General features: G+C 44.1%; 1 protein-coding gene across 1 annotated transcript in view; it reads left to right on the top strand.

Annotated features, from left to right (window-relative positions):
- The window catches only part of LOC144723336 (sodium/hydrogen exchanger 3-like), a 130,177-nt gene that overhangs the window by 88,548 nt on the left and 24,898 nt on the right, over nt 1-16,731 (top strand). The window contains exons 7-9 of the mRNA XM_078602041.1: nt 6,902-7,104; nt 9,770-9,859; nt 11,946-12,016. Of these exons, the coding sequence (XP_078458167.1) occupies nt 6,902-7,104; nt 9,770-9,859; nt 11,946-12,016 (364 nt within the window). The remainder of the gene's footprint in view (nt 1-6,901; nt 7,105-9,769; nt 9,860-11,945; nt 12,017-16,731) is intronic.

Raw genomic sequence — 16,731 nt, 5'->3', positions numbered from 1 at the left:
CTCAATAACCTGTTATTATAATGTGAGGTTACTGGTTTAAGCCTACATGTGCTATGCGTTTGTGTACATTTACACGCGGCTTCTGTGCATTGTATACAAACGTTGCTTTCAGCTTGGGCACTGCACAAGTGCCACATTCATCCTTGTCACTGCAGAGCCTCACTTATTGCGTTAGCTTGCTGGCTTATTAATATTCTTCACTGAATGTGATGGAGAGTCTGAATGAAACATTAGTAGCACCGCAGGCTTTATATTTATATATATTTACATCCGTAGAGAACTTGTGAATATGCTTTAAATAACATTTTAAAAACCTCAGGTTTCTTTATATGAATGTTCTCAAATGCATCGATAGTAAGTCTCTAGCCCTCATTCGTATTCAGACTCAACGAGGTCGTATTGACCGGCTGTTACCTCTTATAATTAAGGTTTTGTAGGATCTCCAGACTTAATCGCGAAGCAAACAGCTAAGTTAGTGCAGCACCACTGCCGATTGTAAATGTTCATGAGTTCTGAGACTTTTGCCAGGGTTTGGCCGTCTCCTCAGCACATTGATGCTCAATATTCAATGCTGTGTTTGCTCTGGGGAAGCTTTCTCGTTGTCTGAAGATCGGCAAGCGCCCCCATTGCAATGAACGAGATTTAACCAATCCATCGCTGGCTTCCCCAATCCATATGCCACTAACAGCCTCGTCCTCATGCCGTGGTTGTCGCTCATTCAGCCATCGTTGCTATATCTGCGGTGGAGCACCCATTTCCCACCTGACACTAAAAGTACTGTACGGGATACATTTGAACGTAAAGCAGTCCTCGTTGATTGATGGCCCAGCACTCAGTGAATCATTCCAGCGACTCATTTGCTGGGTGGTCAGTCACCGCCTTATCCCCTTGTTTTTTTCGTTATTACCATGGTTAGTGTTCCCGTGAACAATTCGAGTGCGACGTTTCGCCAGTAATTACAACTCGCATCATCAGGCAACAGGCAGATTTGTGGAGAAATCCTCATGTTTCGCTGTGCCGGGTGGTGGGGGGTTTAACGACACATTAATATTTACGCGATCTAACCCAAAAACCTCCATTATGATAATAATTCTGGTCGCGGAAGCCTACTTGTTAAACTCACTCACTAACCCGCTCGCCCGCTAACCTTCCGACTCACTCACCCACACACTCACCCACTCATTCATCGACTCACTCACTCGCCCACCTACCCACCACACTGCATGTCACAACACTTCTCTTTCTGCTTCTCCCCTCACACCGCTCAACGTTGCAATTCCCATGGTCTCTTTTCCCAAGCTCTTACAATGTTAAATCTTGACTTAAAGCTTTCGTGACTGCAGGAGTTCATATTGTTTGGGTCATCAGGAGGATGACAACCTCTTGTGTTGCGATCGAAACGTCGTAGTTTTTTTTGTTATTTTCTTTGAACCTATCTACGTGACTTTACCGAAAGACCCGAAGAATATCTTACAATGTTGCTCAATTCAAGAAGCGTATTAACTATTTGACCTTTAACGGTTGAGTACTGTTTGTGGCTGGCTGCTGGACGTTTGGGGCCTTCGGGGCTGTGCTCAGCAACCGTAGTGAAATAAAAAACTAAATGTCCCTCACCTCAGATTGCACAAGTGTCCGTGGTGACGAACAATCTCCATTGTGATGCATGCAGAGCAGATCTTTTGATAGCGAGAGAGATGTGTGAGTGATGATGATGCAGGCGTGTCCCGGGGGCACCTTTATATCACTGTTGGATGTTAAATTGAGATATTAATCTATAATATAAACAGCTAATCTGTATGTGTGCATGCATGTTTTTTTGTCTGGAAAACTCCCGAGTCCTCGGCAGCAATGTCAGCGTTTGAAAGCTTATGATAAAAGAGGCAATGCGAACTGGCTCAAATTTTACGACAAAAAAATTTCCCATTGACCAGATCATTCCGGTTATGGCTGGGGTGTGGCGGTTACGCACGTGGTGTATAATCCGGCACTGTGGATGCGAGTGTTTGCGGATCGCACATACGCCGTGAAACTCCTTTTCCGTCGGCGTCGAAGAGATGCCATACTCTGGCTTGTCAGGAGACGGCAACACAGCAAGTGGACTCATCGCCATCTATTTCTATCTGTATGGGGATAGAGTGTTGCCCCCTTGCATGCGTGGGTTTTCTCCGGGTGCTCCGGTTTCCTCTCACGTGTATAATGAACACTCATGATTAATTGTCTGAAAACATCTTCAACTAAAAACGCAATGCAGGACCCTCCTTAAAAAGAGTCATATGGCACGGTGGGGCCTTTCGTGGACAAATAAAACCAATTATTATTGACCCTGAGGATGACTAACTGCTCTGTTTGTGTGTGATCCAAGACCAGTTCAAAGTTACACAACAGATTTGTCATATATCCTTGGGGAGGTGTGATGTTACGCTTGTGCATCTTTAGTCATACATTTCCGATAAATCCAAAATTAGCTTCATATTCTTAGGTTTTGTCGGTAAAGTCACGTAGGTAAAAAATAAAAATTAATAAAAGTAAAATAAAAATAAAATAACAATCACGACGCTTCGGAGACAACACAAGCTTCCGTCTTCAGGTGGAAAAGTCACAGCACGATAGCTGTATCAAGTGAGAGAAATTCCAAGAAAACAGTCCTTGTATATATACTGGTTGAGGGTGGGAGGAGCCAAGGTAGGCCCTGAATATTATTTTTGTGTGGTTCGGTGCAGCTGAAGCACGCTGTTAGGAATGAGCATTTGTTGTGTAAACTAGGTGCGGCTGATGTAAAGGTGCGTGTAAATGGGACTGAGCCTTTTGTTATGTAGATGTGGTGCGGCTGAAATCGCTGCCAGGAAATGATTCTTTGTTGTGTAGAATGGTTGACTGAGCCTTTGTTATGTAGAGGTGGTGCGGTTGAAATCGCTGCCAGGAATGCTCCAAATATGTGTAGTTAAATCTTTTTTGCATGGTTAATAACATCTTTCCAATGATTACTAAGTTTGTACCCATCATCACGGTTGAAATTATGTCTGTGTTTGTATATTTGGATGGCCTTGTGTACAAACCTTTGATGGTAGCCAGGAGGCTTGCAGAGCACCTTGGTCTCGGAAAAGACAATTTCATGAGAGCCCACAGCGTTGTAGCAATGATCGGCAATGGCGGAAGAATCAGTTTTGCCGTGTTTCAGATCTGACTTGTGCTCGCTGACACGATCAGAGATATTTCGTTTCGTTTCTCCAATGTAGCAATCACCACAACTGCAACTCACTTGATACAGCTATTGTGCTGTGACGGTTCCACCTGAAGACGGTAGCTTGTGTTGCCTCCGAAACGTCGTGATTTTTATTTTATTTTTATTTTACTTTTATTAATTTAAATTTAATTTTTTTACCTACGTGACTTTACCGAAGAAACCTAAGAATATGAATCCTTGCAGTCACGAATGCTTCAAATCTAGAACCAAAATTAGCTTCCCACCTACTTCGATAATAAGTTGGGTGTGTTTGTGTATACGTGTATGTACCGACCCTTTTGCCAATCTACTGCTGGATAAGGGCCTCCTGTTGCTGTGCGGGTTGTGGAGGTTATTTGACCACATGCGGCTTCTTCTACATTTGAATAGGCGAAGGCAGGCAGCATAGACATTGGAGCGTAGTTAAGAACAACAATAGCTTCTGAGATCTCAAGAAATCGCATGCATTCCGGCTCATTTCTCATCGGCAAGTTGGGGTGTGCGTGCTACATTCGTAATCTGGTACAGTCTATATTGGTGTGTGTTTTTTAAAATGTATACCTTTAATATTACTTTGCAACAAATAATTATTACAGGGAATAATTTTCACGATGTTTTTTTGTTCTTCTAACAATGTTTCAGTGTTGGTGCTGGAATCGGCAGTGCCTTGGCAATGCCTCTCACTGCCAATTGGAAGCCCGTGTCACAGTTGTGCTGACACTGCTGTGCACATTTACACAACTTCTATGCATTATATACACAAGTTCCTTTGACCTCGAGTGCTCAATAAGTGCCACATTTCCATTCTTTTCACAAGCAGTGCCTCGCTTATTGTGGTGGCTTGCTCGCTTGTTTATTTATTTTCTTCACTGAATGTGACGTAGAGTCAGAATGTATCATGAGCAGCAATGCAGGATTTTAATTTCTTATGTTTACATCTGGCGAGAGAACGTGTGAATATAACATAAATCAAATAAAAAACGTCACACGTTTCTTCTTTTAATTGTTCTCAAATGCATTGGTGCGAAGTCCACAGCCTCATTCCAATTCAGACTCAATGAAGTTCTATTGACTTGATTCCTTGTCTCTGATAATTGATAAGGGGTCACAAGGTCGTTCACGTCTTGGGCCAGTCTGTACTGGTCCCACAGGTGTGGCTCGTCACGCGGCGTGGCTGCTGCTCAGCGATAAACACAAAGTCAGCCCTTTGTTCATCCACCGCAGGATGCATCCGTCACTATAGCGTGCCAGTTATGAGGGGGTTGTTTGACCGCACGTCGCCGTAAGGGTCGGTGAGGTATCGGTAGTGCAGTGTGGTTGATGTGGGCCATGGAGCTCAGTGGGGTCACGAGTCCATTTTTTGTTTTACCCAATCCGTCGCTATGTTCCTGAGACTCTCTTGATCATGGGCCCTAGCACGGTCAGTGCAATTAGGTCTCGCACACTCGATCGCTAAGCCACTGTGAAGCATGCTCAGACAACCCCCATGACCGACATAGCATGGGAGGGCTTCATCCAGCAGTGGATTAACAAAGGCCTGTGCATTATTATTAAATTACAGTTATATCAAACACGTGCAATATATATTATTTTCCTCAGTTCGGGTTATCGTGTTTTTGCCCATCTCATGGCAGAATACCATGCCCACTGCTCACCAACATTATATAATTGGCTTCTTTGGTTTAATTTTCACATTTGAAATGATTAACCTCAGTGTGCATGTCGTGGTCATGCTCGCTGCATAATCGGGCTGATATTTATCAAGTAACCACTTTCAAAACCCACGGGTGCCTTCTGGGAGGTGGAAAACAACTGAAATGTCAGCCTTGAACTGTGCACTTTTTTTAGCACAATGCCACTTTCAAGTCGCTGCTTGTAAGACTCCCATTTGTGCAGCAGGTGAGAGACATAAAAAGCCCGACCACCACCTCCCCCCCCGCCAGTGGTGTTTTTCAACGCGTCTGCTTCCCAGCCACCTCTCTGTGGTCTGTCGCGATGCGGTTTCCGCAATTGCTGGTAGCTTGCCCTTGAAAATGGTGAAGTCATAAACTTCAAAGGTCAACGCTTCCTCCCGCGTTTAGTTGTGGCTCTGAAAACCGAGCAATGCAATAAGGTCTGTGTGCTTCAGTGAGATATTCCCTACGCGAACATTTGACAGTTTTCTGCAGGCTCTTGTTTGCCTATGAGCGTCTGTGACTGCTGCTGTACGGCAGGAGGAATATATCTCTTAATTATATTGTACGTGACTAATTCTCTAACAGTACTGCTAACATGAAATGATCATCGGGACGTTCCTCAATATGTATAGATTTTAACATTATTGAATTTTGACACGTTTGAATCTTTACACTCTTGCAGACCAAATCCGCCAATTTGTGATGCAAAAATCGTGAATCCCTATGATCGGCGGCACATGGCGGGGGATTAAAAACTATTCGCGCAACGCAAACCATGATCTGTAGAAGTGAACGGTGCAAACGCAGAGCGGAGCTGCAGGAATTTTTTTTTATCTCGCACAGAATCACCGTGCTGGCATGATTTGTTGAGTAGGATTTTTTTTGCATATTTTAATTTGGATATCAATTTTTTTTTTTTACAAAAATCCTTTAACGTCAACCCAAATGGCAGATTTGCACCATTTGGATCTTAGGAAAACTCCTAACCTTGTAATCCGTGAATTTATCACGGATTAATTTACCCGCTAGTCACGTACCGTTCTTACCCGGTAATCCGCACATTTTTTGCGGATTAATGCAATTGTGTGGCTCTTTATTCCATAATCCACTGCACGCCGCATCAGAGTGAAAATGTTTCCACATATAGAACTAATCTTTGTGGTGCGCTGTGATTACAAGATCCATGATATGCTCCCCCCCCATATCAACACGGATTATTGGATTTATGTTGTACTAATGATGGCCGGAATTGAGCACGTATGGATTTATCCAGTCATCTTTGCAAGTAAAATCCTTCAGTTAACAAAACGTGCATGGAATTGTGCAAGTGAAAAATCGACTAGATGCGTCCATCTTCTTGGTTCTTTCAGTAAAGTCACGTAGAATGGAAATAATAAATAATAAAATAATAATAAAATTATAAGAAACGTCGTGAGAATTATTTAATTATGTTTTATTTTATTATTTCCATTCTACGTGACTTTACCGAAAGAACCAAGAAGATGAATCCCTGCAGTCACGAAAGCTTTAAATCGAAATTTAGATGCGTCCAGTGCAAACGATCACGGCAATGACACGCGGATGTTACATTTGTGCTCACAACGAGAGCGGAGCGCCGGCGGCCAAAACGCGGCAAGTTTGTGCAGTGGGGAGCACAGGCGGTGCATCCGCCAGTCACCTCAGGCAGCGACCTCATGCCACCTGGGTCTATCTCGTGGCCCTCTCAGAGGTCGCAAACGGGTTTTGATTCCTTACCCGTACCCGTACCCGACCGCACCAGGGTCGCAAACGGGTACCCGTACCCATACCCGGCCGGGTACGGGTAGCCGGGTATCGGGTAGGGTACGGGTGTCGGGTACCCGGTTGCGACCTCTGGGCCCTCTTGCCTGGCACGGGACTTGCGCCGTGACGACGTCACCACCACCGCCGAGCGGCGAACGGCCGCCGCTGCCGCAATCGTCGTCGTTTTGCCGTCGTTGCGTCTGCTCGCGCCGCCAAACAGGTGTGGTGGCGCTCACCTGGCTGCTCAACCGCTTCCGCATGGTGCCGCTGGGCTCCATCGAGCAGGCGGTGATGTCGTACGGCGGCCTCCGCGGCGCCGTCGCCTTCGCGCTCGTGGCGCTCCTGGACGAGGGCCACGTGCCCGAGAAGCGCCTCTTTGTCAGCGCCACCATCATCGTCGTCTTCTTCACCGTCATCGTGCAGGCAAGGGGTCCAGTTTCGTTTGAACACGTAGTCGGCTTTCGCGACAGATTTCATCCATCGTAGAGGTTTTTTTTTTGGGTTGGATCGCGTAAATATATCAATGTGTCGTTAAACCCGCCACCAACCGACACAGCCAACTAGTAAGGGTTGTCACGTAAACAGAACGTGGGCAATTCGTTACTAGTACAGCACACCGGTGTTTTGGAGAGCAAAGCCACAACATTTAATTACAACTAGCTTCATCCGGCGACAGCCAGATTTGTGGAGACATCCTCCTGTTTCGTTCCTTGAATAGTTTTTATTACAACTCAACACGAGCACCGTGCAAACTAAAATTTAATAATTTTACATTTTACCAGGTAAGGCCCACTAAGCTATGTGGCTCTTTGTTTGGAAGCTACCTGGCCACAAATAATAGCTCAAGCAAGTCGGCTTATCATCATGTGGAAATGTAGAGCAGCCAAATAGTCTTAACGCACGTTGAGTATAAATGTGGAGGGGAAAAACCGTAGGACCCACAGAAAAATCCACACGACCACAAGGGAGAGAGACAGACGTGCAAACTCGAAATCTACAAGAGGCGACAGGTTCGGGATCGAACCAACGACCTTCTGTATACCAGGCGAGGTAGTTAACATCTCGCCGACCGCGATACAAGGAGGGCGGGGTGGGGGGGGCAGAAACTCCACGGACAGAAGCCAAGTGTTAGGTCTTCCAGGGTTTAAAGAAGGGGAAGAATTTGGTGTTGTGTGTTTTTTTTATAAGATGGCTTAAGCAAATAAACTCTGGATCGGTTTTGGCTCTTACAAGTCTCACCGGCAGAGTGTGGACGGATTCAGTGCACGTATCGCAATCATGTTGCTGCTGCTGAACATCGCGCAATGCACAAACGCAATGACTTACCAAAAATAGAATGTGCCCTGTCACTACCGGTAAAGTTGTACTTTGTTTTTATCACGTAAAAATGTCTAAGTAGTCATGGAACAATGTTTCAAATCACATGTATTGTGTTATTCTTTTGACATACGAATTGATATCAACACACTTCAATGAACTAATATTTTACGTACCACATTTTTCAAGACTTATCATCTCATAAAATGCTTTTGCAAGGATTTTTTTTATTGTTGCGTCAAGAGTACATCCTTGTCATTCAACTATTACCCACAAATATCGACGATGGCACCTAATGATAATTTTTCTTTGGGCATTTCGGAGGAGATGGAAAAATATCAGTGGAAAGTGGGAGGCTTCAGTGGCGGTGCAATGGAGCCTCGAGTCACCCCTGCACTTTTATCTTTACCTTCATTCTCATGAAACACCGCACTTGACTCCCCCACCTTCTCCAACAGTTGCGCTGGCTGCTGCTGTTTGCCTTTTAAATACCACAGACGCTATTCAACGCAAGCGGTCGGCATTTAACGGTTCACTTGCCAGGGACGGTTTTTTTTAACAACACGTCCAATAGTAGCAGATGAAAGCTGATGCTTCTTGAATAAAAAAAATCACGAACGCATTTAAAAAAAATTGTGCGAGGCTTAATACAGGGTGCTTCAACAATTTTTTAAAAAAACACTTTTGAGAATTTGCAACAATACCACGTGAAATGTGCCTCCGGGCTCTGGAGACCACCTGGAGATGATTCCAGGCGTGTGTTGACAATGATGGCGAACAAGTGGAGACTCTTTGACTTTTAAAATCTATTAACATACATTTGTTATAATGTTACAGTGTATTATCCGTTCTTTTTCTATTTAAAACGCAAGTCCCATGTACCCGGTAAGTGTTAACATGTTTTTTAAGCACCCTGTATGATATAGTTAAACTGGTGAGACCCAATACAGAGATCTGGTAAATGTGTGTTATTTTTATTTATTTCCCCCAGTGTACTGCACACACTTATTGTGATGTAACACTTGAACTGCTAAGTCGTCCTGTAGTAGTATTTGAAATGTCAACTGGTGACTTGTACATGCACTGTATATACGTGCATCTGTTAACAGGTAGTGGATAGCACATTTTAAAATACAATCCATAAAAACAAACGAAGTTCCATGGGACACTTTTTTTAAAGGGCGTAAATGTTTCATATCTGCTAATGCAATTTTGAACACTGTGAAAGTAGTTCTCAGTTTAAAAAAAAAGAACGTTTATTGCTTAACCTTATCCTAATCGTATCACAAAAGTCCGCAACTGCACCGAACACATCTTGTTCACTTGCACATTGCAGTTGTTTGCATTGGTAATGCGTTTATTATTGACAATGTTTGCATTCTGACCACAAGTATTGTGGTTAATGCAGACATGATTCCTTGTAATAAAGGTTTCAGTTTTGTTGCCAGAAAAAAGGTTGAAAATCCTATTCTTATAATGTAGTGGGAGTTGTGGTGCAGTGGTTAGCGCACTACAACCATCAAACCGGCAATCTGTTTTCGTTCTCCTCGCCTCGCTATCTTACATTGACCGGCGTAGTGAAGTATGGTCAAACGAACCGCATGACCATACTTCACCTTGCTGGTCAGTACAGCGTGATGACCAGCACGGTAAAGTATGGTCAGCGTGACGAGACCTACATCCAGCGTTCGGTTAACAACGGGCTGAAGGTTATGACTAATCGTCGAAAAGTCAGCGGCGGGTCTTTATGTGGTGCGGCCCGTGTCTGCAGGGTCTGACCATCAAGCCGCTCGTCAAGTGGCTGAAGGTGAAGAGGAGCGAGGAGCGAGAGCCGACGCTGACTGAGGAGCTGCACGAGAGAGTACCTTGCCCAAACACAAAGACAAAAGATACCCCCGTGTAGCCTTAACGGACTTGTGTGGCAAGTGCAGTTAGCGAGCAGCACCTATGAAGGCCGGCACAGCATAACAGAGGGCTGAGTGGCCAGCGCCTGGCCCGACCGCCTTTGTGTCGCAAGTGGCGATGTTTACACATCGAAGCAGGTACTCATTAAAGACTGAGTCGACCTAGGAGAGGCCCTGGACCAATTCAGATAATTGTCACTGCTGTTGACCGTGAGCGGGAATCGAACTCGGATTTTCGGTTTCCTCGATCAGCGTGCTAACCGCTGCACTGCCGCTCCCCACAACTCGCATACACACACACTTACACATAGACTCATGCACAAAGAGCTCCTATTGAGCTGTGCAGACTTCTGGGGCAAGTGCTTGTAATGATTGCCAAAAAAGAGACGTGGTATTTTCAGTTCTTATATAACAAATGTCAATATGGACTATAACGTGGTGTAATGGCTCGCACACTGGACCTGCAACACAAAGGTCGGTGGTTCGTTTCGAACTGTCAGCACGAGAGATGGAATCTTCGCGGTAACTCTGTCGACCTGCCAGACCGCGTGTGGTGAGGTAAATTGTGGGTACTCCCCGCTTCTCCGTGATATCTGGTCAGGATGGAAGAGTAGGCCGAATATCTTCCAGAGGTGCTCTCCAGTGATCTCTCTAATATAGACCCTTCATCAGCAGTATGAGTTTAAATAACAGCAGAGCTGCACGCTGACCTTTAGCTTACGGGAGATATACAAAGACAAAGCTTGTATTTGGATTTAAGCAATGTTTTGCCATATACATCAGTTACCATTAGTACCTGGGCCATTCCTGGACTTCCCCCAAGTTTTTTTTGTGTGTTTAGTTTGTTGTCCTTCCCCCGCACCTCCGATCGGCATGGTGGGCTGCGTACGTACGGTGCGAAAGAAGTTCAACGTACGTACGTCCATGCAAAGTCAACTCGGCCTCAAAAAAGGGATTGCTATTGGCCTCCACTAAGTTATTTTTAGTTCATTTGTTTATTCAGGTGAGAATTCAATAGGCCAGGATAGTCACATATGCAAGAGCGACCTCTGGGAGGAATGCATCTGCCAGTATTATTGCGACTGTGTTTTGTGATCCAAATTGCATAATTTGTGGTGTCATTTTCGAATAGGGCAAGTTTGAGCCTTGACTCGCCTAAAAATGTAAACCTGTAATTGAAGTTCCCACCCTTCCGTTGCGAGTCATCGATTTGTTCAAAGAAAATCGATTCTTTACTTTTTTCTTGTCCCATCCTGGTGAATGTAGCTGACTTCAGTGGCAGCAGCGGGTGCCGTGAACCGATTGCAGCCGAAACGAATTGAAAGTAGAGGAATTGATTCTTGCAAGCACAGTTTTATGTGGCTGATGTGAACATAGTAATCGATATCAGTCGATGTACTCATGAAAAAATATAAGCAGAACTCTGCTCTGTCTTCACGTATAAATAAAAATGAATGTGTTAATATTGCACCCGATTTTACTTTCCAGACCAGCATTTTGCAGCAGCGTAATATTTCCAGCAAGCAAACTCTGAATAGGTTCAGAGTCTCATCGGCAGAGCCAGGCTTGTTAGACAAACGCTGCTGGGTAACCAGATATTATTGGCAAGAGCATTCCAAATAAATGATGGGGTCCTGTTCAACATCAAACAGAAATATTGATGACTTTTTACATTTCCCCATGACGTCCTTTGTCTTTTTTTCTGGGCAAATGCAGCGAAGCAATTGGGAGTTTATCTTCTTGGTTCTTTCGGTAAAGTCACTTAGAAGGAAAATAACAAAATAATAAAAATAAAACATAATAAAATAATTCTCACGACGTTTCGGCCACAACGCAAGCAGCCGTCTTCAGGTGGAGAACAGGTCTGTTGAGAAGGCAGAGATTTTATTATGCTTTATTTTTATTATTTTATTATTTTCCTTCTACGTGACTTTACCGAGAGAACCAAGAAGATGAATTCCTGCAGTCACGAAAGCTTTAAATCGAAAAAAATTGGGAGTTTGTTGTTTTTTTACGTTTCCACTCTGGTTTCTTTTGATGTAGGCATTTGACCACATTCTCGCGGCCGTCGAGGATGTGGCTGGAGAGTACGGGCATCACTACTGGAGGGACAAGTGAGTAAAAGCAACGCCTCCCTTCTCACGCGGGGCTCCGATGCATTTGATAGAACTGCGAAATCCCAATTCACGTGTCCTCTCCACTTCAAGATGTTGTTTTACTTCGGGTGAGGAAACACGGTTGTGGAATTTGTTCCTAACAACCACAGAGTTGTTGTTTAGAGTGTTTGTCTGCTATAAATGACCACGTGGTAAGCCACGTTGTTGAGCTGGCAGTTGTGGATGGTTCGCTTCTAGTTCAGTGGGCATTGCTCGGTAAAATAAATAAAATATTTTATAGCATCATTTATTTGTTATATACTTGTGCTTGAATCACATCAAGCTTGAATAATCATAGTGATTTTATTTTTTATTTTACTTAGTGCTAATCAATTGTTGCTATGTATTTACAAACTCTGGTTTCCTATTGAACTCCGTCACATTCTGGGTCAGAGCACTGTATCTCTGTGGAATTACTGAATGCGCGCATTTTGACCTTTTGTTTTTGTACAAAAGTCTTGAGTAAAGTTTCATGCACCTGCTCAGCACTCACACCGCACAACAAAGCTCTGTGCTGGCATTTACCAGATCCACATATATCTCTTAATTAGCTTATGATAGATAGGTCAGCAGTTTCAATAGTTGGACAATTATCAAATCATGGCATTGTGCAATTTTCTGCAGAGTGGACTTGTGCACCCACACAACTCAGTCAGTTTTGTGTGTACAAACTGGAACATTGGTCAGAGAAAAAACGCTGAGATTATTTCTTTGCACTGGTTGTTGAGATGGCAAGGAGTGTTATTTGTGTGCCTTGTGGGTGTTTACGTAAATCTATTTACTGCATTGTCTCACGTTGTTTTAGTTATTAATATTTTCCACCACGATAGTTTCATGGAATAATGATACAAATCAATGCACATAAATACACAACAATCTGCGTGTTTTGACCTACATAATGGAGCTATGATCTTAGTTCTATTTACACGTGGGCACTATTGAACTATATTCTTGGTTCTTTCGGTAAAGTCACGTAGAAGGGAAATAATAGAATAATAAAAATAAAACAATAAAATTCTTTGTATGTGAGAATTTTATTGTTTTATGAATTTTTCATTATTATTTTATTATTTCTCTTCTACGTGACTTTACCGAAAGAACCAAGAATATGAATCCCTCCAGTCACGAAAGCTTTAAATCACTATTGAACTGATAATAAAAGTACTTTACTGGAATGGAGCACATGCAGATATAAATTCGAACAAATGTTCACGACGTAAAGGTGTTTGATTACATTAATAAACAATATAATGTTCTCACATAACACCATTTGGTATTCCTATGATGGGAATTAATCAGTACACACCACACCAGAAGCAATTAATCTGTTTCCAAATTACTTTTCTATGTAAATAAGTGGCATTAATATGAAGGACAAGTTTTTTTTGGGAAAGTTGATACAATAGATAGAAAATGTACATGTCCTTGGAGCTAAAAGAAAAGTATCTTACTTGTAAACAGTGGTAAAAAATGCATACTGTGGTATCGTTTATATTTCATAAAGTTAATGCATTTAGGATGCAGTGAATACATTTTCCAGTCAGAATACTGTAAGCTGCACATGACAGATTCCATCCAATTACAGACAGTTCGATGGCTGTTCTGAAAAAAGAAGATAGAATAATAACATTGCACGATGCTAATAGTCAGAGGTTGGACAAAGTCATTGTTATGCAAGTCCAAGTCGAGTCGCAAGTCATCAAATTCATGACTCGAGTCTGACTCGAGTCCAAGTCACATGACTCGAGTCCACATCTCATAGGTGGGATAAAGTCATTGTTATGCAAGTCCAAGTCGAGTCGCAAGTCATCAAATTCATGACTCGAGTCTGACTCGAGTCCAAGTCACATGACTCGAGTCCACATCTCATAGGTGGGACAAAGTCATTGTTATGCAAGTCCAAGTCGAGTCGCAAGTCATCAAATTCATGACTCGAGTCTGACTCGAGTCCAAGTCACATGACTCGAGTCCACACCAGTAATAGTGTCCGTCAACGAGAAGCAGTGTTCCGTTTAGCACAATAGGAGGCTACTCGGCTCAGAATAAAACTAGAGCACATTTAGAATCAGGTGAGTTGATTTCTTTGTGCTGCTTCTTTCTGGAAACCAAGTGAATCTTCTTTCGTATGGCTGATGTAGATGCAGAGCAACAACTATCATTTCACATCCAGGTGGTCAAGCGAGACAACCGCGTAAGGAGCAGCGGAGTGGTGTATCATCATCATCATCATCGCTGTGATGTCTCCTTCGTATTTGTGGATTGGGCATTGCGTCGTTATACCTTGTGCGGTCTGTTCTGGATGACCACAGACGCACACTGGAGAGTTTTTGTAACTTTCCATTTGTGCATCAGGTATCCGCATCTGGCATGGTTTGTGCAGTGGATGCAGCTTACGGTGGACCCAGTGAATAATAGCTGATGAACAAACTGGTGATGAAAAAGGACTTTGAGACATTGGAAGCACACACAAGGGATCAGCAGAAAAGGGGAGATGGATTAAAGCAGCACGTGACTGTGGAGTGACTTCACTACCAGCGGCACACCTGGACGTTTATACTAATAATTAAAGTATTATTTTTTACTTATTTATCCAGGAAAGCCACACTGAGTCATTGGACTGTTTTCAAGAGGGTTCTTCTACATTGTGTGTTTTTTTATCTAAAATATCTTTGTTCAATGAATGAGTCTTTATTATACAAGTGGAAGGAAACCGGAGCAACTGGAGAAAACCCATGCGTGCGAGGGGGCAACACTCTATCCCCGGAAAGAGAGAAACAGATGGTGATTAGTGCACTTGCTGTACTGCCTTCTCCTGGCGAGCCAGGGTATGGCACCTCGACGCCCACAGGAAGGCAGTTTCACAGCATTTGTGCGATGTACCAACCTGCTCCTTCACCCTCGCTGGGTCAAAATCTTGGAACTCCCTGCCACAAACGGCTTTGTTGGACTGCAGGAGTTCATGGAGAAGGCCCAGTATCACGTTTTCAGCACAACTAGCGATGGGCAACAGATGTTGTATTATCAGCGACGCGCACATGCCGAAGAATACGAATAAGATAAATCCAAAAGTAAATGAATGTGCCTCCTTGCTCAAACAGCAATTTCTGGACCAGTTTTTAAAATTCCACATTACCTTGGCAAGGGCCCGTATTTTCACATGATCACCACTGTTCAATACCACAAAGTGGAGGCGGTTTTATTGACTCCAGATGGATTATCGGCTGAGTCGACCCCCGATCGAGATATTAACTTTGCTCCCAACCAATGGTAAGTCTAGCGCACAGACCATAGCAGCGACTGGCTGGATAGGTCGTGGACGAAAAATAAGTCAAAGTGACTTCCTGCTCAAATGATCATCGAGGTGGTGCTAATCTTCTCTTTAGAGGCCTGAGTCAGTGGTGAAAATTACACATCCCTATGACGGTGGGGGGGGGGGGAGGGCAAACATCCAGAGGACAAAATAGTGTGTTTAAGGTAAGATGACTATGGTGAGAAATGAACACTTAGGTAAGGAATCCATACATACCTTTTGGTTCTTTTGGTAAAGTCACATAGGTAGAAAAATAATAGACCACGACGTTTTGATCGCAACACAAGCAATCGTCATCAGGTGGGACAACCACAGCAAGAAGAAACTGCTGAAGTAGGCGAGAGATCTGCCGTGATACGAGGTTATATAGGCCTCGGCAGTAGGGGGGGGGAGACGAGGTGGGGGGAGAGAGGGGGCGGGGCAGCAGGTGTCCCCTGCAGCAGCACCAGAGGTCACAAACGGGTTTTGATTCCTTACCCGTACCCGTACCCGGCCGCACCAGGGTCGCAAACGGGTACCTGTACCCTACCCGATACCCAGCTACCCGTACCCGGTCGGGTATCGGGTAGGGTACGGGTATCGGGTAGGGTACGGGTATCGGGTTGCGTACGGGTATCGAGTAGGGTACGGGTATCGGGTAGCGTACGGGTATCGGGTAGGGTACGGGTATCGGGTAGCGTACGGGTATCGGGTAGGGTACGGGTATCGGGTAGCGTACGGGTATCGGGTAGGGTACGGGTATCGGGTAGCGTACGGGTATCGGATAGGGTACGGGTATCGGGTAGCGTACGGGTATCGGGTAGGGTACGGGTATCGGTAGGGTACGGGTATCGGGTACCCGGTTGCGACCTCTGAGCAGCACCCGGGTCACTGGAGTAAAGTGGCCCACCCTGGGAGCACGAGAGAGATCGGCTGTAATGTTGTCATCTAGCGTGACAGTATTATAATTAGACAGCATGGTTGAAATGTTGACAACATATTCCTTATGTACCATACTCAAGTTTGTTGTTATTTCAGAAGCTTGAGTGTTCTTCAACGGCACTCAGCTGAAGCATTTTTCGTAATCGCACCCAGATATTAGTAATCGCCTGGGACTCTTAAATCTCAAGGAGATGTGCATCAACAATACCATGGCAGACGTGTGGAGGGCTAGAGGAATGACACTTATTAAACAAAGTCTTCATCCTGCCCAGTATGTGTTGAAATATAACCGCTAATATTGGCCACAGCCAGGTGCTGTATGTATGAATGTTGAACTTATTTCGCACCATACTTAGCCAACCATGCTAATCGGAGGTCTCTAACCACCACACCACCTCTGCTGTCTACACATCCTTCTTCAATAATGGATAATGGTTATTTC

The sequence above is a fragment of the Lampetra planeri genome, chromosome 17, assembly GCF_965212315.1.
Source record: "Lampetra planeri chromosome 17, kcLamPlan1.2.h2, whole genome shotgun sequence".
Classification (NCBI taxonomy): Eukaryota; Metazoa; Chordata; class Hyperoartia; order Petromyzontiformes; family Petromyzontidae; genus Lampetra; species Lampetra planeri.
Note: the sequence above shows the minus strand (reverse complement) of the source record. Positions and strands in the feature narration are given on the sequence as shown.